This window comes from Phyllostomus discolor, chromosome 2, assembly GCF_004126475.2.
Source record: "Phyllostomus discolor isolate MPI-MPIP mPhyDis1 chromosome 2, mPhyDis1.pri.v3, whole genome shotgun sequence".
Classification (NCBI taxonomy): Eukaryota; Metazoa; Chordata; class Mammalia; order Chiroptera; family Phyllostomidae; genus Phyllostomus; species Phyllostomus discolor.
The window spans coordinates 182,597,261-182,625,147 of NC_040904.2; the positions used below are offsets into that span (position 1 = coordinate 182,597,261).

At 36.1% G+C, this 27,887-nt stretch overlaps 1 protein-coding gene across 9 annotated transcripts in view; it reads left to right on the forward strand.

Annotated features, from left to right (window-relative positions):
• SOX5 (SRY-box transcription factor 5) overlaps positions 1–27,887 on the forward strand; it is a 931,891-nt gene that overhangs the window by 833,422 nt on the left and 70,582 nt on the right. For all 9 annotated transcript variants that reach the window (XM_036017301.1, XM_036017302.1, XM_028531943.2 and 6 more), the window contains one exon: positions 21,607–21,753. In XM_036017301.1, coding sequence (XP_035873194.1) covers positions 21,607–21,753 — 147 coding nt within the window. The remainder of the gene's footprint in view (positions 1–21,606; positions 21,754–27,887) is intronic.

Consider the following 27,887-nt stretch of genomic DNA (forward strand, 5'->3'; position numbering starts at 1 on the left):
TGAAGCAGGCTCCTACCTAGAGTCTTGCATTAGCTGTACTTTACCTGAAAGGCTCTTCCTGTTGCCTCTCACCTCATTCAAGAATTTGCTCCAGTGTCATCTCTCTCAGACCTAACCTGTCTAACCTATTTACCTCATAAAATAACCCTCCCAGAAAGACCATACTTTCTATTTCCCTCTTTCTGCCTTCTTTCTATAGAACTAATAATCTTAAAACATACCACATAACTTACTTATGTTCTTTATTCACTGTCTGTTTGTCCCAAATATTCTCTAAGGTCCACCAGAGCAGGAAATGCTGTATTTTTTGTTGTTATTCATGAATGTATCTTATGTGTTCAGAAGAATACCTAGCAAATAGCTGGTGCTGAGTACATATTTATAAAATCAAAGAAACCCTTAAGAGCTAATGGTTGTAACTATTTTTAATTAAAACAACAAAGCAATATATGACTAATTTACTAAACAAGTGATATTCATTTAAAGACAAGGGAACTTTCATTTTTTCAGCCCCTACTAGGAGTTTCTTTTGTGTGTGAGAAATCTCTAGTTCTATCTCTCTGCTTTTTGCTTCCTTTATATTGTCATAACCATGGGCTGCTGCATAAAGAATGTGTTTTAGCATTTGTTTATAATTCCTTTAAGCTCATATTTAATGGGAAAAAAAAGACCGAACATTGCAACATTGGTTATTCCTATATTGTTTGTTAATGTCTAAGAGCACATAACAAACGATGCATAAACATACATGAGAATATGAACTCTGAAGTTACTTTCAACTCAATATGTCTCACCTTGCCAATGTAACACTAAAGTAAATTATTTCTAAATAATCAGAGAATGTATTATAAAAAATATAACTAGCCAGTTACCAATCTCTTATACCGCATTTACTTTCTTTTTCTTACTCCCCATCCTTTTGTTGTTTGTTTCCTCTCCCAACTTTCTTCCAAAAGCCAAAGATACTTTTGACATTTGTGTTCCTGATATTGTCCCTTTTTAAAGAAGGATTAATTTATATAGAAACCTAATCTAGCTTCACTTTAACATTAAAAACTGAGTAGAATTATTTAAGAAAAATAAAGTTACCCTTTGAAACTTCTGGATCTTTGTGACTACACAGAATGAGGCAGGTATATCATCTACTTCTAATCAATAAATGTGAACAATGGCAACAGCCCATCGCACATTTGTCTCTCATCTTTATTGTTATTAATTTGCATGTTCCTTGATGCATCATGAATTTTTTATCAGTAATGGTTGTGGTGTAGTGTACTATTTCTAATTTTTAACTAAGTTTCTAAGATTCAGAATTAGAAGAAAATATTCTTCACTTATTTCTCACTTTATAAATACTGAATATGTATTGGCCAAAAGATGGTTGCTGCCTCTTTTATCTATAGGAAGCCCAAATCTTGACTTCAACCAAGGTCAACAGTGGAAACCAAAGTGAGAAAAGATACAGATTCTTCTTGAATCATTGTAGTTTACTCAAAATAAGCAAGTAATGTTCATTCAAGAATTTTATTGAATCAATTAACTGTCTAATAGTTTCAGTTGGATTATTTTTAAATCTAAAATAGTATTGTTTGAATCAAGATTCAACATTGCAAGCTGTCATAAATGAAATCACATGGGGTACAGTTTCAGTAACCAGTAACATCAATCATATGCATTTTCTGGGATAGAGGAAATGGGAGATGACATGTGATCATGGTGGAGAATGAATCATACACAATATCAACTGAAATCAATCTTTCTTCATAGTTATCAAAGGTACATGGGTGTCATAGTGGAAATGGCTTAAGCTTCTATCTGGTAGAAAGTAATGTCAAGGTGGATGTGAATGAAAAACCAAAGTTCATCTTGTTATCAACCTCCTGCCAGTCTCTGACCTCAGAAGGAGGTCAATAATTATGACAGGACACAGACAAATGCTCCTTAATCCCCAGAGTGCTGTAAGTGACTGATTATGGCTTTCTCTGTCTTACCGAGAGAAACACCCAGAAAATCAATAAGAAAAAAATAACCATATGGAGAGGTCTGGATATGAGGATTTTTGGTTTCATATTGAAGGCATTACTTACAAGGATAAATACTTGTAAAGTATTCATCTTTACCTATCTACATACTCTACTATTCAGCTTAACATTTAGGTCATAGTTGTTTCCATACAGGGTGAAAAACGATCCACTGCTCCTCATTTTAGTGGCAACCCTGGAGTACTGTTTGCTGTTGGACTTCTGTCTGCATGAGTGAGTTTTCTTGCAGGTTAAAAGAATGAATTCCCTCTTTTCCTTTCCCTTCGACCCTGAGCCTGCAGGGCAGACAGACAGAAGCGCACATATGATTAATACAGCACAGCTGCAAGTGTGAGTCATTTGCATGTGTATTAATAGAGGCAAAAAACCCAACAACAATTAAATTATATACAGAAACATTCTGCATACTAAAGAACATATGCAAATAGGCCTGAAAAAGTGCAGCCAACATTTTCTCTGACTTTTCTAAGCCCATATGGGGTAGAGTCAGACCCCAGCCGCGTTCAAGAATCTCCTTTAAGGAAGGACCTGGTAGGAGCTACATCCATAGCTATTACCACCCCCAGGGTTCCCGGGAGCTGTTTGACATTTGGACAATGGAGACAGTACAAGTGGTGTCTTTTTCATGCTATTTCTGTATTTGTTTGTTTCCAGCTGCTTTATAGTGTCTCGATACATGCTAATGGAAACATCAGTCCACGTGTGCTCTTTCTTCCACAGTACACATTTTTATTGTAATGACCAATCAAATAAATGGTAAATTCTAAAATTATATTTGAAGTTCGATTGTGTTGTACACTGAGGTAATATGAATATTTGTCAGTGCCAGGATTTCTGGTCACAAGGCCATGCCAATTTCTTGATGGCATTCTGTCTTCTCTTAATCAAAACGTGCTTAGGTTACCCTAAAATGTCTCTGGGCCAATTATCGTACATCAAAGCATGGCTAGGCTCAAGGCCAACAGTAGATGCAATGCTAGGAACAATACCAATTTATTGAACTGTTAAAAGTACGCAGTTTTTTATTTTATCAGGAGAAACAGAACTACTTAATATTCTAATCTTAGCTATATGTAAAAAGAGAACAACTAATATTCTTCAGATTTACAGATTGTATTGACATTACAATTTTTCTTCAACTTAATTGTCCATGTAGTTTATATTACCTGTATCCTTTAATTTATCCAAGGAGTGTTTTATGAAGATGAATTCCACCTTAGTAGAAAAATTGTACATAAGTAAAATTATCACCTTAACAGGACCAATAAGAATCTTGAGCCCAGAGAGCCCAGATGAAGACAAGAGAAACAAGTGCTGGGTTTTAGAAAGCTGTTGAATAGTATCCATTGTTTTTATGGCTAAATCTCAAAGTGTGCAACTGGAACATGTAAATTGCATTACTGCAACTAGTGAACACAGGACAGACTTCTTTGTAGTTAATTGATTATATACAGAAAAATTTAGTCTCTCAGCAGGGGATAATTAGAGAGAAGATAACATAAAGACTAAAGTAAAAGTTTTTATTCTATTAAGGCATTATCTTTAGATCAATATTTTAAGGCTCACTATTAGCGAGAGTCATTATAACCTAATTGTTTAACCTTAAGATCATAGTTCTGCTATTTACTAGTTCTGACTTAAGGCAAGTTACCTAACCTCTCCATGCCTTAGTTTGCTTCTTTGTAAAATGTGGGTATAATTGGTATTGTGAGGTTTAAATGAGATAATATACAGAAAGTGCTTAGAGCAATAAAAGAGTAAATTGCCATTTACCAAATATTATATGCTAGGTAATAATAAATGCTTGGAATTATTAGTTAGTTAATAACTGGTACTAACTGGTATTAAAACTGTTTTTTATTGCTTAAAGGAAGTCTTTCAGACTGCAACTTAGTAGATCTTTTTTCTGTGGATTTACTTTTCAGAGCAACATCTAAAGCAAGTTAGTAAAATAGAGGCATATCATCTTACTTATGAGGAAATAATTTTATTCCCCTCTGTGGCATAATTTTAAGGCCCATCACAGGAATCTATGGGAGATAATGAGTTTACTTTTCAAAAAAAAACAAAAAAAAACCCTGACTATGTAGTTATCTGGGGTATAGTGTTCTATATTTTGCTGATGTTCATTCTTTATCTCAATATTTATATCTATAACATAAAAATAATGCCTCCTGTTGAGTCCTATTTTTCCATGGGTATAATGTAAATGAATTGTCTCTATAAGCTGCCTGCAATTTATTCTAAATAAATACTTTATACAATTTAAAATGTTATTCACACAGATGTTTTCTCATGTAATGTACATATTTTAAAATAAATAATATAAGATTTTCTGGTATAACCCTTCAAATCTTGCTCTTTTTTAAGATATGTTAATAGAATGATACTAAGGACATAGACCTTATTCTACTCTATTGTATACAGTGAAACTATTTCTCATAGAAATCTGAGAAAATTTGTAAACTTGCATTACGGAAGTAAATTCCTGAAAGGAATTTGAAGAAGTAGTTCCTATGGTTTCAAACTGAAATGTGGAAGCAGATTATTTCAACAAACTCCATAGTATCCTGGAGTTTTATTTACTCAGCAAATATTCTTTGTAAGCTATTAAGCTTAGCATCATAAGGATGCAGATGAGTCACTTAAGAATACTTGGTGTCACAGAGAAGCTTGAAATTAAAGAGGATGTATTGAGGGTGAATATGGGATAGAATTGAAGAAAGTCTTACAACTTCCTGTTCTTACAAGAATATCTGAAATGGAAACGAACTTAGAGACTGTTGAAAACAGTTGCTCCAAACTATTTAAAGAAGTCCAGGGCCGTTAAGCACCCCAAACAGTACTATTCATTTATATGTTTTATAGATTGATTTCTATTGGCTAAGATTGTTTGAATTAAAGATTCTGCTGCTAAAACAAAATTTAAAAACCCTTCTTCTATTCCAACTCCTTAGTTTTATTGATGAGACAATTTAGACTCTAAGCAGTGACCTAAATCAGACAGTAACAGAAATGTGCCTGGAATCCTCGTAACTGAAAACTAAATCTAGCTTTTCCCCATTTTAACATGATATCTTTAAAAATAAATGCATATATTTATATGTTATTTTTAAGTTATTTTGGGTAAAATGAAAGGAGAAAAATTGCTATTTTTGCATTTAGACTATTAAATTAAGGATGAATAAAATAATGGGTAGGATTTGCATATTAGTAACAATGGCAACCTTCTGAATTGCTTTCATTTTGCTGAGTTCAGTGATTGTGCTCTGTGAATTAATTCTTTTGTGAGAAGCTATTGAAAGATCAAGGAATTCAGAAAACAAAACAACAGAGAAGCGTGCTGTTTCATATCTATTTGTTCATAGAAGGTTCAAAGTGAGATTGTTTACATCACAAGTCTTCTTGATATTTCATTTGCTTCTTAGAAGAAAGATAGTATTCAAAGATCATTATATAATCATGCAGATAAGATTTCGCAGTCATGAATGAACTGTTCTAAGAGAAAGACCAAGGAGAGAAAACCACATTACAATTTTGAGTTGTGTTTGGTTGGCAAGTGTCTTCATGAGAGTTGAAAATAGAGCCCTGTTCGATTCCTTCAGATAAAGAGCTTAAGCCAGCCCAGCATATTTCAAATTTACTGTTTCCTGTGGAAGTTTCTCAGTACTGACTTGCCAAACTGAGGGCATAAAAATAAAGGGTAAGAGGGAAACAAACTCTTAATTATTCCATTTTCTTAATCCTGACCTTTCCCTTAAGGCCAGACTCTCTTTTCTTACCCAACTTCTTGGACAAAGAAAGTAGACGGGAAGGACTGGAGGAACAGAGTCAAAGTATGCTCCCAAACGGTCTGAGGCGATGAGCATTGGACTTGCATAATTAATGCCTCCAACACACAACAATGCCCTCTTGCTCTCCCCATTACTGTAGGACTTCTTTAGCATCGAATGAAAAAGGGAATAGTGATAGTTTGAATCACAGTGACTTCCACTTGGGGATAAGGTAGAATTACTCAAAGTGTGGAGCCTCTGTCTGTTGTAGGTGCTTTAAGATGTTTCCACCTGAAATGTGGGTATACTATGCTCTACAACTCCTACTACTTCCAATGTGTGCCCCAAGTATTTTTCATATGAGTAGTTTTCTGCTGAATTTAGTTATTTTGTTTTAAAGAAATGTTGAATTATTAGAAAGAGTATAGCTAAAACATTTGGTGAGTATATAGATTGGCCAAGACATGTAACTAAGCAATGAAACACAAAGGCCCTTAAATGTTCTTCATTTTTATCCTCATCTTGAAGCTGGTTTACCTCCAGAGCAATTTTAAATTTGGTTATTTTAGTTTCACCTTAGACAGAAGCTAGCATTAACTATGATATGAAACCATAAAATACCTAATTTTCATAGGTTATATCTTTGCCTTGTAACTAACCACTTAGTAATATACTGGTATACTGGTACAGCAGCCAGTTAGAAGATTTAGATGACAAGCTTTTTGTCCCTTGAAAGGATGTTCCTTAAGTTTTAAACATTTTAAAATGTTAAAATAAATCTTATAAAATAAGTACTATTTAAATGTACTTCTGTATACTATAAGTACTTATGTATGTATGTGTTTTATGTATAGTATAATGTGTTATGAGCTTGAGCTTTGTGATAAGAGACCTTACTTGTGTGTGTCTTTGGTCAAGATACTGAATACCTCTTGGTCTGTTTCTTCACCTGTAAAATGGGATAATATTGTTCCTACATGATAAAGCTACTTCGAAGATTAGATGAGATCATATATACAAAATGCTTAGTCTAGCAGAAGTATTCAGACATCATTAGCTGCTACAATCACCCTCATTATTTTCTCCTGGATTCAGGGATTTCCCACTATCAGAAATGAGCCTAGCAAACTCTTCCATATATCAATTTAGCAAATAATTTTCTAGAGTATAACAACTATGTCATGTAGTACAAAGGTATATGGCAAATGGAATATGGCACCCAAAAAGGTATATGGCACCCATCTAATTCAAGTCTGAGCTGTACACCTCCTTTGGGAGCCATGCCCCCACATTTAAGGCACGCAGAAAATCTTTATGAAAATAAAATATCTTTTCATTATAAAAATCTTTGTTCTACATGTAAGATTACACAAAGCAATCTGTTTCAAGTCTTCCTAAAAGTAAACAATTTCTCCATCTTTTTTCATTCCATAAGAGTTACTGGAACATCTTTGCTTTTATGACATTAAGGAATATTTATGAAAGGAGCAAACTTTTCCGTTTGCAGAAAAAGCCATGTGTTATTGGAAAGTTGCAGTGTTTTGTTACACTAAGGAGAGTTTTCCAGCAAGATGGATAGGTAGAGCATAATAAAGGTAGCCAAAGGAGTTGGCCTAACTATCGAGATCCCTCTAACCTCCCAAATAGGTCAACAAATGCAGCTTAACAAATAAGGGTTCTAGTCTCAACCTGTCTCTGAAGTGATGCATGTGTCTGATCTCAAGTCATTTAACCTGGCCAGTACACAGGTTTTCGTGTTTTAAAAATTCATATAAGTATAGCTGCCCTACTTATATATCATGGAGGAAGGGAAAAAGTGAAGCAAAAGACGCACTGATAAAAGTAGCCAGGAGGAACCTTTACAACTTACAAGTGGACTTCTCTGATTCATGAAAACATTTATGCATGTGCTGTCAAGGAAAGCAAGAGAGACGGGGGACGAGGCAACTACTGATCTAAGGCATTCAAAAGAAACACTTTATAGATTTAAAAATAGTCAAAAATAGTCGAGCTAACTCTGAATATTCAATTAGAAAGTTTTAATTATTCCCATTACATCTCCATGGGATGAAAAAGAAGATGAGCAGGTCGGACAAGTGCTAGATTACCCAATAAACTACATAACAACAAGGAAAGGAAGGACAGTCTGGAAATAAATAATGCTCTGCTCTAGGAATGCCTTTACAGCAGTAATCTGAGTGCTCTATAATTTTGAATCACACAGCCAACTGTTTAGGAACTATAAACTTTTTGGACATTAAGGCTGCTAAAGATTTTAAAATAGGAACCTATTGCAAAAAAAAATTCTCCCTTTCTATTATTTCTTGAAAATATTTCCCTCTCACTTTTTCACTTTTATATCTTCCTTTTCTTCTTTTTCTTCACTTAACTTTGATTTCTGTGTTTGTTTTTTTATCTACCCTCTTATGTTAATCCTTCTCTACCTCTTTTTACCATGCCTCTTTTCTCTAATTATTTTCTCCTTTTTCTTGTTTATCAAAGTTCTGGGCTTCTGGCTAATTTTTTAAAATTTTCCCACAATTGTGAAAATAGAGTAACCACCTCCTTTAGAAGTACTTGCTGTTGGCTAAACGTTTACACCAATAACTAGACATGAGCAGATGAGTTGAGAGTTAGAATTGGGAGTACCAAATGTCAGAGAGTGGAAAATATATCTGGCTCCCCCCTACTTTTTTTTATCTAAATAGCATTGATAACATCCATAATTTATCTTCTCTATTAATAAAATCAAATAATGCCATGAAAACATCAGTGGTAGAGGCAGTCCTTTAGACCATAAAACCATATCAGTCCTCTTTGTATCCACTGTCCAGTTAGAATTGGGATGTTCTCAGACTGTACTTGAAAGAAGTGTGAGTTCTCCTGGAAAGGAAAAACATAGAGGTGGAAGTACAGCTCATTATTTTTATACTGAGAAAGTACTGCACAATTGGTCTCGTAGCATCAACTGAAATGGAAAGAATTGCTTTCACTTACTTTATTGAATAGCCTACTCTCATTGCTTTATACTCCTATCATCTCAAATGGTGGGTGGCGATCCCCAGCTATCTGCTCTCCTGCACACTCACACCATTTGCTACTCATTCTTTAAATCCATGTGGACATGTTAGAAATATAGAAATATCAAGTCTAAATTTTGTAGGGTTTTAAAAATATTCATAATCTACAATGTTATCAAATTCCACTCTTCCTGATATTTTTCTTGTCAAGGGAGGTCAAAATGTTTAAGTCCGAGGTGTTGAAGTAAGATTCTTTCTGTGTGTGTGTTGACTGAAAGAGGAATGGGAAAATGAAGGAGTAAAGAGTGAGTACTATCTCCCATTATCATGCAGGGCTGTCCAGCCTTTTGGCGTCTATGGGCCACACTGGAAGAAGAAGAGTTGTCTTGGGCCACACATTAAGTACACAAACAGTAACGAAAACTGATGAGCAAAAAGAGGTTTTAAATAAATTTTCAATTTTGTGTTGGGCCACATTCCTTGCCTGGACCACACACAACCCGTGGGCCATGGGTTGGATACCCTGATCCAGAGCATTGGAGTCTAAGCAGACCACTAGATTTGCTACCTAGGGAAGGCTCCTTAACCTTGCAAGCCTACATTTTCACAACTTATAAATGTGGATATTAATGCCTGCCCGATAAGGTTGTTATGCAGATTAAATACTGTGTAAAATACTTTTAAAACAGTGATATGTCAACATGAAATTAAAACTTGCTAATAACATATGTAGTTAATATTTATAATTCTCCTATATATTTAAGTTTTATAATACTTAAAATGCTCATTACTTGTATATGTTGCTGTTCATATGTTAGGAGTACTCTCTTAAAAATCTAAAATATTTTTAAAGTATAAACTTCATTGGAACTAGCTCAATATCGTTCAAGAAATACTCATTAGTTAAGTTAATGAGTGATGAATGAATGGATATGTGTGCACACATGTACAACTTAAAGCCGCATTTGACCTGTATGGGTTAAAAGTTTCACTAAGTGGCTTTTCTTATTACTCACAGTAAATCCAAAGTATTGTGTTGCCTCAAACTCTATTGGATTGGTATTTAAAGATATGTTGAGTCACTGGTAAAATATTGAGTTAAAGGGAAAGAGCAAAAGTTGGTTTCGGGCTTTTTGTTTTGTTGTAATGTCTAAAATAAACTATGGGTGGTTTTATCTGAATTTTTGGTCTGCTTTTTTTCCTGATTATTTCTTTGGCATTAATAACACCATATCTTTTGTTTCCTAAATATAAAATAATAATAACAACGTTTACTAATTAATTTGATGAGGTCATGGTGTGGCCTTTATAGAAGACTTTGTCAACCTTTCATTAGTTTGTGGAAGTGGATAGACCAGAAAAGTACATGATCAATAGTAAGTCAATTTGGCGTTGATATACTTTAATGGGTAAGTCCTGATTATGTGAAAGGAAATGCTACTGAAAATATGTGTAGTCACCACTAATATATTTTTGCTTTAAATCAGATTGACTTGATCTTTTTTTTTAATCATCCTTTTTATTTTCAAACTGACAAAGATCAGAAGTTGGTGTTTACATACTGATTTCAACCAAATATTGAAGTATAGGGTCAGGAGAGGAATAAGAGATGATCCAAATAAAAAAAGAGAGAGAAATGTTAAGATTTTTTTAAAGCTAATTTGTCACTTCACTCATTGAGTATGAACTGAATAGACTTCTAACCCTTAAAATACTTTTCTCTTTTTATTGCCTGGAATCTTAAGAGCTTTATCATTGCAGTCATAAAATGAAAATATACACCAAACCCTCAAAGGGCAAGTATGAAATTAAATTATATTTGGGCAGCTGTAACCTTTTAAAACGATCAGATTCCAGTTAATGTATTTCTTCCTGTTCCAAGTGCTGCCATGGTGTTTGATGGTGGGAAGCAGTCCAAAGGGCATTGGGAGATAATAAATTCACTGTAAATTTCACCCCAAGGCATGTCTCGATACACCAAGGCCTCCATTTAGCAAGGCTGACCTAAAACTCTTGTCACATCCAAAGGTCATTTAGGTTGGGGTTGGTGTGTCCCATCTATCTTTCCTTGATGTAAAGAGTGACAGCTGAAACAGGATTGAGCTCATAAACAGTCATGTGAATATGAAAAAGAAGCTAGCTTTGGTGTAGCAAGGGAAGTGAAGAGGGAACTACCTTTTACAGTAGGACCAGAAAATGCATGCTTTTGCAAAGTCAGTGAAGGGTTGACACGATCTTGTAGCATGTGTGTCAAAGCCACCTTTAATTTGAAATGGGCATTACTTGATTTGGTTGATTTAGAATCAGGTACCTTGTTTATATTTGTGTGTGTTTCCAAAGCCTGGGGTGACTTTTAATAATTGTTTTTAAGACTCTAATATTTCCAACCTTGTTTTTAACTTAAAATAACAGAACTTCTTTCTCCCTTTAAAACTGGTCCCTTGAATTAATTTACAAAATGATCCAACACATGGAAGCAAATTAGGAGAAAAATTGTTTAAAAAAATAAAGCTTAATATGGTACTGAAAAACAGTGAGGTTGTTCTTTTGGGGGGAAAAGTTTATTTTTATTATATTTTTTCCATTACTATTTATCCTCCCCATACCCTCTTCCACGTCCACCCACACCCTCCCTGCCACAATCCCCACACTGTTGTCCATGTCCATGAGCTCTTTCTCTTTCTGGCTTGATCCCACCACCCCCAACCCCAACCCCAACCCCAAGAGCTGTCAGCCTGCTCTCTGATGTTTTTCTGTTTTTCTCTTAATCATATACAGTTTTACTGTGATGAAGTATACATAACAATAAATTCATAATTTTAACCACTTTAAGGCTTTAACGGTCTTAAACATTATTAAATGTACAATTCAGTAGCTTTAAAATCCATTTACAGTGTTTCCAGAACTTTGTACTCATTCTCAATGAAAATTCTGTACCCATAAATACTATCTCCATTCCCCATCCCACCTTCCCTCAGAATTTCTCTTCCACTTTCTGTCTCTATGACTTTACTGATTCTAGGCACCTCACATAAGTGGAATCATACAATATTTGTCCTTTTGTGTCTGACTTATTTTACTTAGCATGGTGTTTTCAAGGTTTATCCATGCTGAAGCATGTACCTCTCAATCATGCACTTTTAAGAATGACTTTAGTTCTTTTAAGAACAATATTCACTGACAGATGTTAAAAACATGGCTATATAAATCCCTCTCACAATAATTATAAGTAATACATAGTGTCACATGGAGATATTAGATAGCTACTAGAAAGATAGAATGAAAGATTAAAGTCTTGCAAGTCACTTGGGGAAAAAAACATTAAAAATCCTTTCATTAAGGAAGAGATCTCTTTTCATTAATAGGTTGTAAGTGTCTAAAACAGTCCTTAGCATATAATAGGTGCTCATAAAGAAATTTTAAGTGAATCAGTCAATTTGAAACAGAAAAGCAGAAGTCACTATTGCTGATTATGTCTCTGGACGATTTGGATGATGTATGAAAAAGGTGTTCTGTGCGATTGAAAAAGACGCCTGTTGTGATCGAAGGAGCTAATGAAAGTCAAAACACATTGTAAATGCAAGGTGCTACCAGAGTGCATTTTGCTATTTTAATTTATTTAAGAGTAATGTGTGACTTGGGTTGTGCAAATGGCTCCTTTTTAATATCTCTGTCTTATTCTATTTAAATGTTCTATAAAAACCAACTTTAGTGACTATGCATTGTATCCAAATACAGATTTTTTAAAAGATATGATTAAGTTATTAGTGTGAATTATACAGGAAAGAACAAATATTCAAATAAGAATGAGACTCAGAATGTTAAAAATGATATATCCAGATTTATTCTACAATTGATGCTAATCACGTAAGAAAAAGTGATTAGATAGATGCTATTCCAGTTGAAAGCAGGTTGTAGGTGAACCAAACCCTTTCAATCTCCATATTACGTCTAGACTAATCTGGAAATGCAGATCTAATTATGTCATCCCTCTTCTTAAGCTGTTAGAGGTTCCCATCTACCTTTCCAGCCATCCCCCTCCCCCACCGCGGAAGCTCGCTGGCCTCCTTCCAATGCCCTGTGCTTGTCCTGTTCTCTGCCACCACAAGGATGTTCTGTCAGTACTTTCTCCTGCCCCGTGTGTGCAGTTACTTTTACTTGAACTAATTGTATTTATAGGGAAGCCTTTCCTCATTTGCCTAGGCACATTATAGCTCTGTCTTACGTGTTCTTACAACACTATGAATTAAGAAGAAAACCACACGGAAACATTTTTTTTTTAACCGACAATAGCCAAGGGGAAGAAGGAGGATGAAAATGCTGGGAAGAGCATCCTCTGGAATACTTGTCACTTCCTGCCCAAAATCTGCAATAGTGTAGTTTTTATCAGATGTATTGTTAGAACTGCCCTCCCCAGGCTTATCCAACTCTTTGACCTGAAGTCAAAAAATCATGTGAATAAATGATTTTTACTCTCTTTCTTCTTCAGTGTCCTCCTCCTCCGCAAAATAAGAATAGTATCTATTTTCTAGGGTTGTTGAGAAGGCTGATACCATGTCAGGTGTGGCACAGACCTGACCCACAGTCAGCATCTCGTTCGATGTTAGCTGTCATGGTCCTTTTTGCTGCTGTTGTTCTTATTCTGTGTCCATATTTCTCTTGAAACTTAGATTAATTTTTCTTAATTTATGTACTCAAATATTCAATACTAATGTTACTATGCAATGTGTTCTTAATCTTAAAAGTTTACAGGGAAAAATGTGAAAAAAAGGGGGAAATCCATTGGAAGAAGTTGTTTTCATTTTAACCCATCGTAGGCGGTGTCTGTTAGCACTAGCAGTAACACAGAAGACGTAAGGCAAAAAGTCTCGAAGGGCTCTGTGCTTTCTTCAGGGGGAGTGGAGTTCAGTCAGCTGATTCAAGAAGTCCTATGCGGGGGGAAGGGGGGAGGGTTGGGTGGAGGGGCTGGAACGGGAGTAGGGGGGAGAAAACTGTACTTGAACAATGATTGAAATTAAAAAATAAATAATAAAAAAAAAGAAGTCCTTTACTCTTGCAGCCTTAACTCAGGCCTTGGAAGTTATCATTGATTCTGAGTTTAGGGACCATCCCTGTTTTCACTGACCGGTGGGTAAGGGAATCCCAGTTCACATAGTAAAATGGCTACCCCTGTGGCAAGTTTATATGGCACAGACTGGAAAAGAGAACTATCAGGGATACTTAGACTTCTGAAAGGACTAGTTGATTACCTCTGGGAAGTTGTGGAACTACTGCAAGCCTTCGTTTTCTCCCCTGAGAAGGGTTGTTATGGCGATCCCTAAAGCGGGGGTCACAGACTTCTGGGCTGGCCCTGCCGAAACACTGAGAAAATTGTGGCTCTTATTTTCTCTCCCTTACACATGCCTTATATTTTCAAGAATCCCAGAATCATGTATTCTGAAAATGAGTCTGATTTTTATAATATGCAAAATAATATATAGTCCGACCTAATATGAACAATTTATTTTTATACTGAGAAATAATGCTATTATTAAAGCTGTGAAGACTATTATCCCCCTCCCCCAACCTACTGGGATAAACTGAACAATAATTTCACAGTTGTGAACTTAGGCAAAGGTGAGTGTTTGCTTTAAAAATCTTCCTCATTGCACTCATTACGCTTTCCTGTTTTAAATGATGAGTATTCGGTAACAACAGAATTCCCCCCAAACCCGCCCAGGAAACAAGCATTTCTCTTCTTATCATTACTTTGAAAGGAATTTCAGCAGTGTTTTTATTCCCCCATAAATTACACTAATTAGAGATATGAGTATAGTAACTGATATGTAAAGATTTGAAGAGCTTTGCCGTGAGCGTCCTTCTTACCTTGCCAAATGGAGATGTATTTACTGGTTGGTGACCTCAGGAATAGATGCAGTGTTCCTCCTCCCACAGTCATGAACAGCAAGTCTGGAGCGGCATAAAAAGGGTCAATCGAATAGGTCATACATCATATGGGGAGGCAGATGTTGGAACATATTGTAATGGATTACTGTGCAGTACATGGAGATGGCTTGTGGAATAGAAAAACAGGGAGGGAGGGAGAGAACGAGAGATAAACTATCAGTTGGTGTTTCCTTGCATGACTCTCGCAGATAGATCTGGTTCTTTATGGAACTGCTTCAATTATAAAAGTCAAAATGTTTTTTTTCCTAGCTTTTCAAGATTTATTGGTATGTAATAAAATGAAGAAAGCCTTTTAATCCAGTACATTTGAAGTGTTCCCTATGCATGTACTTTGGTATCTGTAATGTGACAGAAACACCATGAGAGCATCATACCTGGGAAATAGGTCTTCAGATTGAAGGTCAAACGTATTCTTTAATTTTTAGCAGGAGGCCATTTTCACTCTCTCAACACTCCGCTCCTAACTGATAGCTCAGTATTCCAAGTTTCACAGTGAGTGAGACTGAATTTGGAATAAAATAGTAAAGTTGGACTGTGTATTATTAATATTTGATGACGGTAGCTGTACGAAGATGGCATTATAGCTTTTGTGCATGTACTCACTATAGCTTTTTTAAAAAATTACAGTTTACATGCAATGTAATGTATTATTAGTTTCAGATGCATAGCCTAATGGTTAGACAATCATATACTTTACAAAGCGATCCCCCTGATATTCCCAGTACCTACTTGGCACCCTACAGCCCCCTGATATTCCCAGTACCTACTTGGCACCCTACAGCCCCCTGATATTCCCAGTACCTACTTGGCACCCTACAGTTTTTTAATGGTAAAACTGTACCACAGCCAGACATAATATTTTATTTCATTCCAGCTTTTCCAAGAAATATCACCCAGGAGTGATATATGTACATGGAGGTGTGGGTCGTGATGGCATTACTTTCTGCCTTGGAGCCCCTACCAGCGAGCCCCTTATTTCCTCAGACATGCTTTCCAAGGGGCACATCTGTCTTCTCTGAAGGCAGAGCAGTCGTTTTCTGAAGTTGATAACTTTTCTTTTTCCCCTGTGGCTTGTCCTCCCACGGTCTTGAACTCATGGCTGCATGCCAGCTGATCATCAGCTTTTTGGAGGTTTGGTCCACTCAGGTCATTTTCCTGCATAACCTGCTTTTGAAACTCCTATATTCCAATAGCTCCAACCTGTTCATTTTTTAAATTATGCCCCATTGATATGGCTTCCTCCATCTGGACAAATCTGAGTTTACTTACTTTTTCAGTTTTTTATATTTCTTGCTCTCAAGTTGCCTTAAAAATTGTGTCCAGATACAAAAGATCCTGAATCTCCTATGTTGTGTATACCTACTTGAACTTGCCCCTCCAAGTGACTGAATAGTCCCTGGTTTACCCAGACCACTACTCCTTTCACTCCCTTGGGATAGACTCCCCAGGTGGAACTTGAAACTGGAGAAGGGAAAACTCTTACCAAATTCCCCAGGTACCTTTCTGCAGTCACCTTCTCCCATGGTTTATGTTACAGCCCTCGATGCAGCAAGAGAAATAAAATGCTCCACACTTCCAGCCCCCACCTCACTTCTATGGGCTAATCACCAAGGAGGCTAGGAGAGAATCCTAACCATCTCCTCCCAGCTCTGTCTTTCCTGTCAGCTCTGTCTAGTCCTCATTTTTTTTTCCATCAGTCACCTTAGTGGTTAGTAAAAGTCATCAACTTTTTGACCTCACATTGGCATGCCAGTAAATTCCTTGATGGGTACAAGTGCTAGTATTCTGTGGATGGACATGGATGGAGTTTCTTTCACTTTTTGGCTATGGTGACTAAATGTTGTTTTCGGTGTGGGTGTACAGATATCTGTTCCTGTCCCTGCTTTCCATTATTTTGGGTATGTACCCAGAAGTGGGGTTGCTGGGTCATATGATAGTTCTGTTTAATTTTTTGATGAACTGCCATACCGTTTTCCATAGCAGTTGCAACATTTTACATTCCCACCAGCAATACACAAGGGTTCCAATTTCTCCACATCTTTGCCAACTTTTGTTATTGTCTGGTGGTTTGTCCTTCATTTTTTGTTTGTTTGTTTTTTAATAATAGCCATCCTATTGTGAAATGGCATCTTGTGGTTTTTCTTTGCATGCAGGTATTTTGAAGGTATATTTGTCAAGATGGGAGAATGAAACACACTTGATTTGTAAAATGTAATTCTTTATAAATTTGGCATGTGAGTTCCTATGTGCACCTTTGCCCTGGGATCCAGTAAAACTTAAGGCCTATCCTTTCTTTTTTTTTTTTTTACAGCATACTTGAAAACATCAAAAAGAACAGTGTTAGGGAGTTGCTTTGATAATTTTCTCCGAAGAAATATTGTGAAAACTAATGGGCAAAGCAAACTTACTCACATTGAAACATACTGATATGTTTTGAAAGATTTTCTCCAGTACATTAGTTTCTCTTTAAACTCCGCATTTAAGTTACATTAAGTAGTTTAAATTAAGCTATAAAGATAACACTTACAGAGCCTTGAAATTGTTTTCTGAAGTTTTTCCTTACAAATGTTATTTTTTCTCCTTTCCCTTAAAAAAACAAACAAATGCTTTTCTTCCACATCACATCTAACCTATATCATAAAATTAGCAGTGCGTGTGTGTACCTATTTTAAAAATCATAATAAAGGTCAATGCACACATTTAAAATTTTTTAATCTAAGTGGTTAACACAGTGAATATATATTACTTTTGTTGCCATATTTAGTCATTGCACTTAAAAAACAAAATCACCAACCATTTCTATGAATGTGTTTGAACTTCATGGTGATATTAATCAGGGAGATTTTAGCACTATTTACCTCTAATGTTATTTTTGAAAATTTAGGTCTCTATGTGTTTGCTTACTCAGCAGTTTAGAAGTCACTACTAATTTCTGAGTAAGAGCTTTCTTGATCACCAAAGTTGATAAAAGACTTGAACTTCCAGGCCTATACCTATTTAAGTTATTAAATTAAAACAACCTCGCCCCTGGCTGGCGTAGCTTAGTGGATTGAGCGCAGGCTGTGAACCAAAGTGTGGCAGGTTCGATTCCCAGTCAGGGTACATGCCTGTGTTGCAGGCCATGACCCCAGCAACCACACATTGATGTTTCTCTCTCTCTCTTTCTCCCTCCCATCTCTAAAAAATAAATAAATAAAATCTTAAAAAAAAACAGCCTTGTTGGTTTCATGGATTAAAAATTAAAAATTTGTAAAATTTGCCCTGGCTGGTGTGGCTCAGTTGGTTGGAGTGTTATCCCACAAAACAAAATGTTCCACAATTCCCTGTCAGGGCACATACCCAGGTTGCAGGTTCAATCCCCAGTGTGGGCAAACAGTTCAGGAGGGCAAACAATCAATATTTCTCCCACACGTCAATGTCTCTCTCTCCCCCGTCATCCATCTCCATCTCTATCTCTATGTCCATTTCTCTCTCTAAAAAGCAATGGAAAAAAAATGTCTTCAGGTGAGGATAAAAAAATATGTAAAATTTATTTATCATTACAGTATACCTCTTTCCTCTCTGTGTTAGGTATTGGTGTGGCATATGAAATGTCATTTGGAGAAAATGATTCTACTTATAAAAATAATTTTAATTAACTCAGCAAAAACAATATTAAATGGTTTTTCAATCTGTCAGCACTCTCCATTCTGACAATGGCAATGTACAAGTTCACAAATTTTCCTAAAGAATCAGTATGTTTTACCATATAACATTTAGGAAAGACAATATTTTCACTCATATTTTTAATGTCCTTTTTTGTTTTTTTTAATTGCTTTTTGTACCCAGCTCTGCTATCTAGTGTGAAGTTGGCGACATGGGGAAGAGACATGTGGGCTGTGGGAAAAGGGGGGGTGAAGACAAAGGGAGAATGGTAGACCTGACTTACTGTGCACTGTCTGCTCATTAAAATGTGAATGTCCCTGTCTCTCAGCCTATGCCCGCAGCAGGGGAAGGTAAGGCCCTTGGATCAAGCCATCCACTGTCATATGCTGCTGACTCCTGAGTTAATTGTCAGAATGGAGTGTCAGTCCTGTCACCTGGGCCTTTATTCAATTTTTTTTCACACAAAAGGAACACCTGATGATAGATTCCAGTTCAAATGGAAAAGTAAGCTTTGACCTAAGCAATAAAAAAGATCCCCCAAATAGTTTACATCTACTAAATAACTTTACTCTCTAAGTAATAAATATTTAAGATTCAATAATAATGTATATCCATTTATCAGAAATAAAGCATTTCTCATTTGTCTTTTCCAAAATATTTAAGAACATCTGTATGCTTGAAGTCTTGGTTTATCATCTTTTCAAAAGATATTTTTCTAATGATCTTACCATTTTTTCCTGTTCATAATTCCAAATTGATTTATTCACTTAAGATTATGGATATAATGAGTATATTAAACTATCTTTTGTTTTTATGCTGATAAGATTTTAAAATTAATTTTATTTGTCCTTTTTAAGTAAATGAAGTGAATGAATGAATGATGAGTTTTATCAACATCACCAGTAAGCCTTTTTTTTCTAATTCCTCAAATAGTAAAACAATGTCAAATTCTTTCCAAATTTTAAAACTGATATAGACATGATTATTATTAAATATTAAATATGTCCTGAAAGTGTAGTTTTGTTAAAAATAAATATTATTTTATGCAGTTCATTTCTGCCTTTATTCATTTCTCTTTTTTTCTTCTAAGATTTTCTGAGAAAACATTAAATAATAGACATAATCCCTGCCTTCAAGGAGTTTACTAATCATAAATGGTTTGAGGGAATAAATAGTGATAGATACTTTCATCCCTTCTAATGCTTTGATGCCACATGCTCCAGATGGCAATTAAGCACTAGGCTGGTAGCCAATAGGAGACGTTGTGTTTTTAGCAATTTGGGGAAAATAACTTATTAGGGAGAAGTGGCAGAAATTTACCATCTCAAGGAATCAACAAAACAGTCTATCTTAGAGTTTAAATAGGCTGTTTTATGAAATTTCTCCACCCCTAGCACTGAAAAGTACTAAACACTAGCTTAGAATGTCTGAGTAAAATGTTACCTTCATGAGAAGATACAATTGTATTTTACTGGTTAAAAGCTGTGCTATCCAAATACAATTGTTCTGTTTTTCCCAAATTAGCAATTGATTAATTTATACAAATTAATTAGTATTATTATTTGTACTAACTAGTTCAGGTTAAAATATCTGGTCTTTACCATTCCATCAGACTTTTTTGGGCCCTGCACTGGATCATTATGGCTCAGCACCTAGATGCCTGCTGCTAATGAGCTGTCGGTCCACTGTCAGCCCAGCAGCGCTTTGGTGCACTTGAGCATGCCACGGAGAAAACACGGAGTAAGTCTGGCTAAGCTGAATACAGTTCCCGCTCATATTACAGACACAGTGCATTATGCTCATAATACTTAAGGAAGTACTTCATGAGCTATATTTTAGGGGAAGCCCATGATGGAATGGTCTTAGCATTTTTACTAGCACACTGTAAAAGTATAAGAAAATTTCTCTATGTGACTTCTTCCTTTTTCAAAAAAGGAAAAATACTTGTATATATGCACATATATTTGTTTTGGCTACCTCACGAAGATAATCCAGTGACTATAACATGAATGTGAATGTATGATAGGTGAATGCTTCAATGAATTAAATCTATGAAATGTAGACTTTATGTACATTACACAATTCACCCTGTTCTCCTTCTTTTTTCTTTTCTGCAGTTAATAGAACTTGGAATTATTTTTCCCTCTTCACTGTCACAACTGTAACTTTTCAACTCAAGTTATCACTAAAATTATCACTAGTTATTTTGATAACCACATAACTGATAATCTCGCTTTATCTTTAGTTAAAAACAACCTGCATATTGCTCTCAAACATTCAGTGGCTTCCTCTTGTCTACATATTAAATTGAAAATCACTTGACTGTCTTTCAAGCTTTTCTATAAAGTGAACTAAGCCTACAAATCCAGTCCTGTTTTATTCTTCCCAGGGCATGCACGCAAGTAGGTCATCGTCCTTCCTACCATCCTCTCTAAACTACTCATTGCTCCACATTATCCTGTGTTCCCTTTTCGACATCTAGCTCACTCCTCTCCTGTGCCTTTCTTTGAATTGATCTCCCTTCGTAGAATGAAAAGGATTAAAAATCACAGGTGTAGACAGTGTTCCTTAAAACCTGAATCCTCAAGATAATTTGAGGTTTGTCTGTGTTTATATATTATGAAATAAAGTGGACTTCTGATAAATATCTCCATTTTTATCAGTGTAGGTAGACTGACCAGATAATGTCCTTCAATACTCTCCTTCCAGTCCCTCTTAATAGCTTTTTTAACGTCTAAACAACTAACAATCACAGAAAAAAAAATTGTTACAGATACTCATTTCAGCAAGTCAAAAAAGAAGTTACCAAACTTGAACATGAATATAACAGTTACTTTGTATATGAAACTACATTCTTTGTAACATGATGAGTGAAATTTAAAATACAAGCAAAAAGAGGTCTGGACCAAAGAATGATATACCTGCCTTCCAGAGACATTGGGAACAAGTAAATATGGATGAGTGTTATTTGCTTGGAGTCTCTGAACATACCAATGCTGAAGTAAGTCATGGAAGTTTAGGTGACAGCTTTTTTTTTTTCTTAAAATAATCCAAGGCGCTGAGCAAAAATACCCATAGGAAAAATACCACATCAGATAAGGTACTTTCTGAGGAGTGCATTAATTTTATCACTGATGGTCTTTTTTATGTTTCCTCTCTCTCTCTCTTTTTCTTCTACAGCAGTTATATGCTGCCCAGCTAGCTGCAATGCAGGTGTCTCCAGGAGGAAAGCTCCCAGGCATACCCCAAGGCAACCTTGGTGCTGCTGTATCTCCTACCAGCATTCACACAGACAAGAGCACAAACAGCCCACCACCCAAAAGCAAGGTACCCTTTTCAAGAAGCTACATGGCTTAACATTTAGAGTTGCATTTTTAATTCAGTGGTATTTATTAAATATCTATATGTGCCAGCAACTGGAATAAACTGTGGGTCTTCAAGTGGATGAGAGTCTAGTAGGATCAGTGAAGTATGTGTATAAATTTACATACATACATTTAGTCATCCATTTATTCCACAAACATGCATTAATAGCTAAAGTAAGAAATGTGAGTAATACAAAGAGTTATAAGGTAGGTGTATGGTACCCAAGTAGCTTACAGTATGATAAAATACAGATATCCATTCTCTATGATACAAAGTCCTATAACAGTTACAGATAAAGTACTTTGGGTGTTATTGGGACAGACAGGTTATCTTTAGTAAGGCATCCTGGGGAGGGATTCCCAAAGGGAGGGCAACTGAAATAGAACTTAAAATGTGAGTACGATTAAAGCATGCAGAAAATGTTTAATTTAAATATCAGTAACTGTTATAATGTATTACCAGTATAGATACATTGATATATATATATATGTATATATCATTCATCCAATGGGATTATCATGTAAAGATATGAGGATAATAATAGAGCCACAAGTAAGACTGTTTAAAATTAGTTTTGTTTTAGAAGCTAAAACAAAATAGGAAACATTTTCTGAGAGAACATGAAAAAAGATCAGGGGAATTTTAAATAATGTGTTTCTTTTTTAAAAAATTATGTTTTACTGATTATAGTATTACATTTATCCCACTTTTCCCCCTTTGCCCCCCTTCACCTCTTACCCCTGACTCCCTCAGGCAATTGCCACATGGTTGTTCATGTCTGTGGGTCATGGGTATAAGTTCTTCAGCTACTCCATCTCCTCGTTGTACTTTATACCCCCAAGGCTATTCTGTAACTACCTATTTGTACTTCTTAATCCCCTCACCTCTTCACCTGTTCCTCTACACCCCTCCCATCTGGCAACAATCAGAATGCTCTCTGTATCCATGATTCTGTCTCTGTTTTTGTTTTTTGCTTAGTTTGTTTTTTAGATTCAATTTGTTGATAGATAAATATTTATTGCCACTTCATTTTTCATGTTTTGATCCTGTTTTTCTTAAATAAGTCCCTTTAACATTTCCTATAATAATCGTTTGGTGATGATGAATTCCTTTAGTTTTTTCACTGGTCTGGGAAGCTCTTTATCTGCCCTTTGATTCTAAATGATATCTTTGCAGGATAGAGCAATCTTGGCCGTAGTTCCCTGACTTTAATTACTTTGAATAGTTCTTCCCAACCCCTTCTGGTTCCCAAAGTTTCTTTTGAGAAATCAGCTGACAGTCTTACAAGAATTCCCCTGTAGGCAACTAACTTCTTTTCTCTTGTTGCTTTTATCTTCTCTTTATCTTTTAAGATGTTTTCTTTATCTTTAACCTGTGGCATTTTAATTATGATGTGCCACAGAGTGGGTCTCTTTGCATACATCTTTCTGGGACTTTCTGTGCTTCTTGGACTTGCATGTCTATTTACTTCACCAAATTAAGGAAGTTTTCTTTTATTAATTTTTGACTAGATTCCAGTTTCTTACTCTTTCTCTTCTTCTTCTGGCACCCCTATGATGAGAATGTTGAACACCTTGAAGTTGTCCCAGACGCTGCTTATACTATCCTCATGTTTGGGGGAATTCTTTTTTTCTTCTTATTCTGATTGGTTGCTTTTTGCTTTCTGTGTTTCAAATCATTGATTTGATTCTGTTTCATCCACTCTACTATTGTTTCCCTATAAAATGTTCTTTACTTCCTACCTTCTGACTGGATCTTTTTAATGCTGTTTAGGTCCCCACTCACTAGTTCCTTGAGCATCCTTATAACCAGTGTTTTGAACTCTGCATCTGATAGATGGCTTATCTCCATTTTTTTTTAGTTCTTTTTCTTCAGTTTTGATATGTTCTTTTATCTGGGCCATGTTTCTTTATCTGTTCCTTTTAGCAGCCTCTCTGTATTTGTTCCTGTGTATTAGATAGAGCTGTTATGACTCCCTGTCTTGGTATCCTGGCCTCATGTAGTAGGTGAACTGTAGGGTCAGTGGCACAGCCTCTTCTGCCACCCAAGCTGGGTACTAGAGGTTCACCCTTTCTGTGGGCTGAGTACCCCTTCCTCTTGTACTTGAACCTTGGTGGCTGTTGGCAGATCAATGGAAGGGATTTACCCAGGCCAGTCAGCTGCAGGGATTAGCTGTGATCACTGACCACCAACCTCTGCCCTCCACGGAGGATCAGCTGTGCAAAGGGCAGGGTGGTGGTGCTCCAACGTGGTCTGTATCTGTCCACTGGGTATGTTGGCCCTGGGATTTCCTGGGTGGTGCAGGCCAAGATCAGCCCCCACTAGTATTTTGCCTGGGTCCACTCTGCCTGAGCTATAAAGCAATCTGAGATGGTTGCTACTTGTGCTGGGCTTGAAGATTGCCAGGTGAAGCTAAACTATGAATCTAGGCTGGCAGCTGCTAGTGCTGGACCTGGGCCCACTTTTCAAGAGGTACAGCAGCAGGGGGCTCTTGCTGGTTTGCGAGGATTCAGGAAATTGTGAAGCACGAACCAAGACCAGCCATTCAGATGGAAAAGCAGCTTGTGTGGGCCTTATGTAAACTGGGTGGGACAAAGTCTCTGAGGATCTCCAGTGTGAGGCAGTGTTAGCCAGGTTGATGGAGTCTTAGACGTGGCACCAGCATGCCAGCTCTGTAGTTCTGTGGCTCTGTAGGGGGAGGGTTCAGAAAAGGGACAATGGCTTTTGCCTGTCTTTCTGTCTGGGAGAAAGATATACCTCTGCTCTTGCCTTGATGCCAGACACTTCAGTTTCTCCCTGTATGCCATTGGTGCCTTTCCAGCTGCTACCCTAGTGCTAGAGTTCAGAGGGAGTGAGTCTGAGTACATCTGCATAGGTTCTTTAAGAAGAACTGCTTGGAAGTCCAGAAGTTTCTACCACTGACTCATCTCCACTAGTTTTTGCAGGCAAAAGTTATGGGGACTTATCTTCCTGGCACTGGAACCCTGGGCTAGGGGCCATGGTGCAGGGCTGGGACTCCTCACTCCCAAGATATCCCTCCCAAAATTTTAGCCACTGCATGTGAATGTGGGACCAGCCCATTCCACATCTCTACCCCTCCAGTCTGTATAGATGTGGTTTCTTTAATTTTGTAGTTTTTGGATTTCCATTCAGCTCGATTTCTGACAGTTCTGAGTGATGGTTGTTCTCTATTTTAGTTGTTATTTTGATGTGGTGTACGAGGAGGTAAGCCGCGTTTATCAATGCCGCCATCTTGACCAGAAGTCAATAAATTGTTTCTTGACTTAGAAGAAGAGGCATGCAGAAAATGTATTTGATTTTTTTGTGTATTTGTGGAGGCCTTATACATTAGATGATGTATGACTATATTTTAAACTTTCTATGGGTGAATTAAAAAAGTAACCATAAAGTAGTTTCCCTGAGAATACTCAAGGAAATAATCACAAATATTTTCTGACTGTTAGAAAATGTTAAGGAGAAAACTGACACAGTAATGTACCCTCCAAATAACAGTTTTGTCTTTTGCTGAATTACCTAGAAAATTGCTTCTGTTTTTCATTTCATCAAAGCCATGCTGAAATGTCTAAAGAGTAACAGTTTAGGAATATTCACAAGAGTTTAAAAATGTGCAGGGTAAAAATAGAAAGTATTGAAATAGAAAAAAATTCAAAGAATTGCTTTAACCTCTTGTGCTCTAACAGATCCCTTTCACAGTTAACCAGAGAGTGAATGGCAAAAGAGAAGAGATCAGTTTGGAAAGTGCACTCCAACCTCTATCTTCTCAAAACTCGAAAGCCCTTTGCTATACTATTAAGAGATAAATATACTTGGAAGTATAACTTAACATGGAAAAGGACCTTAGAAGGTGATTCAACAGCAGTACGTGCAAATATATAGTACAGATTATTGTACACACTCCTGACATTGGGAAATATACATATGCCACTTCTAAGGTCTCTTTCAGCTCTGTAATAGACCTTGCATGTTGAGTGCTTAATATATACCTAAGGCTTGTCTGCTTTTCTTTATAATGACAGCAGAACATATTTTTTTCAGTTATAGTTTACATTCAATATTATCCTGTACGAGTTTCAGATGTACAGAAAGTACTCAGAAAATCCTGTGCTTTTTCAGAGTGGCACCCCGATACTCACAGCGCCCCCCCCCACAGTCATCACCACTCTGTTGTCTGTCTGTGTCCTGTGCTGCAGCCCACATCTTCATCCCTATTTTGTAGCTATCAGTTTGTGCTGCGTAGTCCCTCACCTCTTTCACCCAGTTCCCCTGCTCCTCTCCCCTCTGACAACTTCAGTCTGAACATACATCTTCTAAAACTTGGTAATAATTGTAACATTCAGTCGGTAAAATTTAATTTTAAAGCACTGATATTGTGGTGTCTTAGGGACCAGCAGTTTTAACATAATGCATATACAGGCTAACTTTGAGTGAAATAAATAGCTGTAGCAGTGTAGTCATTGTCACACACAAATAACTGTGTGAGGTATTATTAATGTTTTCTAGATGTAATAATGTTATTCTGTATCATGCTTTGTAGTGATGATTTATATAAGGACCTTTCTTTTTTATTTTTCAATTATAGTTTGCATTTAATATTATTTGGTATATAACATTTTGTTTTAGTATTTATCATTTATAAAAATTTTATCATTAATGTCTTTTCCCCAGATCACTTAATCATGGAGCTTTGGATGTTAGCCTTATCCATTTATGCATCCGTCCATCCATTCATTCATTCATCCATTCAGATACTTATTAAGCAATTGCTACAATGATATTTTTTTAGGTAACCATGGCAAACATAAAAGTGACTAAATATTTGTTTTGCCAAAATGAGGAACCTGCTTTATATACCATATGGTTCTAGACACTCATAGAACTTTATGGACTAAGTATAGAGACTGATTGTTTAAGTAATGTTAAATTCTGGCATATATTATGGTTTCATATACCTACATTTATTTAGTACTACAGAAAAATGCATTGTTTTTATAGCTATGATTATACAAATTTAACAAATATATTTATACTTTGTCTTTAAAGTTCTTATTTTTAAATATTAGCCTTCATAAATTTTCTATCATATAAAATTTAATATAACTGTAGACATTATATATCCTTCCATCTGCAGTTATTGTAAAAAACATAAAAAGTTTAACCACAAATAAAGTGCCTCTTCTTAAGTAACCACTACAACTTAGTGGAAATGTATCCTTTCTTTGTTCGGTATCCTCTAGCACACTGTCTACAGCAATTATTGTCAGAAAAGATGCCCTAAATATGCTTGTGTTTAAGCTCAGCAGTAAAGTTTAGTGGGTTAGAAATGGCCTAATAAATATTAACATTGTCATTTTAGTGAAGAAAATGGCCAAAAATAAATAAAACCAACAGTAAATAAAGAGGGCCTGAAATTGACATTTATACATAGCATAATAAATATTTTCACTTCACAAGATATTTTACTTCTATATAATAATAATTTATTATTATATTTATATTTTATACAATTAGTTATAAATGTCCTGGGGGTATTTTCTGTGTGATTTATTAGTGAATTTTCCTGTCTGTCTTATATATTGTAGAAGTATTCTATTAAAGGGCTTTCTGTTGTCTGCATACATTCCCAGCACAAGCCAAATTCATGGTTTACATCAAAAGTACATTTATTGTTTGGGACAATGGACTTGTAAGCCACATCCAGGTGATGATGTAAGGAAAATGATCTTATTGGCAGCTGTCAAAAATCATGTTCTCTGGGTGTTTTTTGCCTGCCCTTCTTCCTAGGCGTGCCTTTGCCTTTGACTCACGACTGTTGAGAAGGACACAAACAAAACTTATTTGCAATTTGCAAAAAAATAGAAGGGGGGAATCAAAGGGAGGGGGCTCCAAAAGACTGTAAAATTGTACAGCATGAGTCCTCTGATGCATGCTGTTTTCAATCTGCTGTGTGCCAGTTGGAGGCTTGGGGAGTGTGTGCGCGCACGAGAAAGGATAATGCTGAGAAATGATAGAGTGGCTGTGACCTCCAAGCTCAGCCTGGAAATCCAAGACATTGATTTCACTTAGCATTCCTGCTG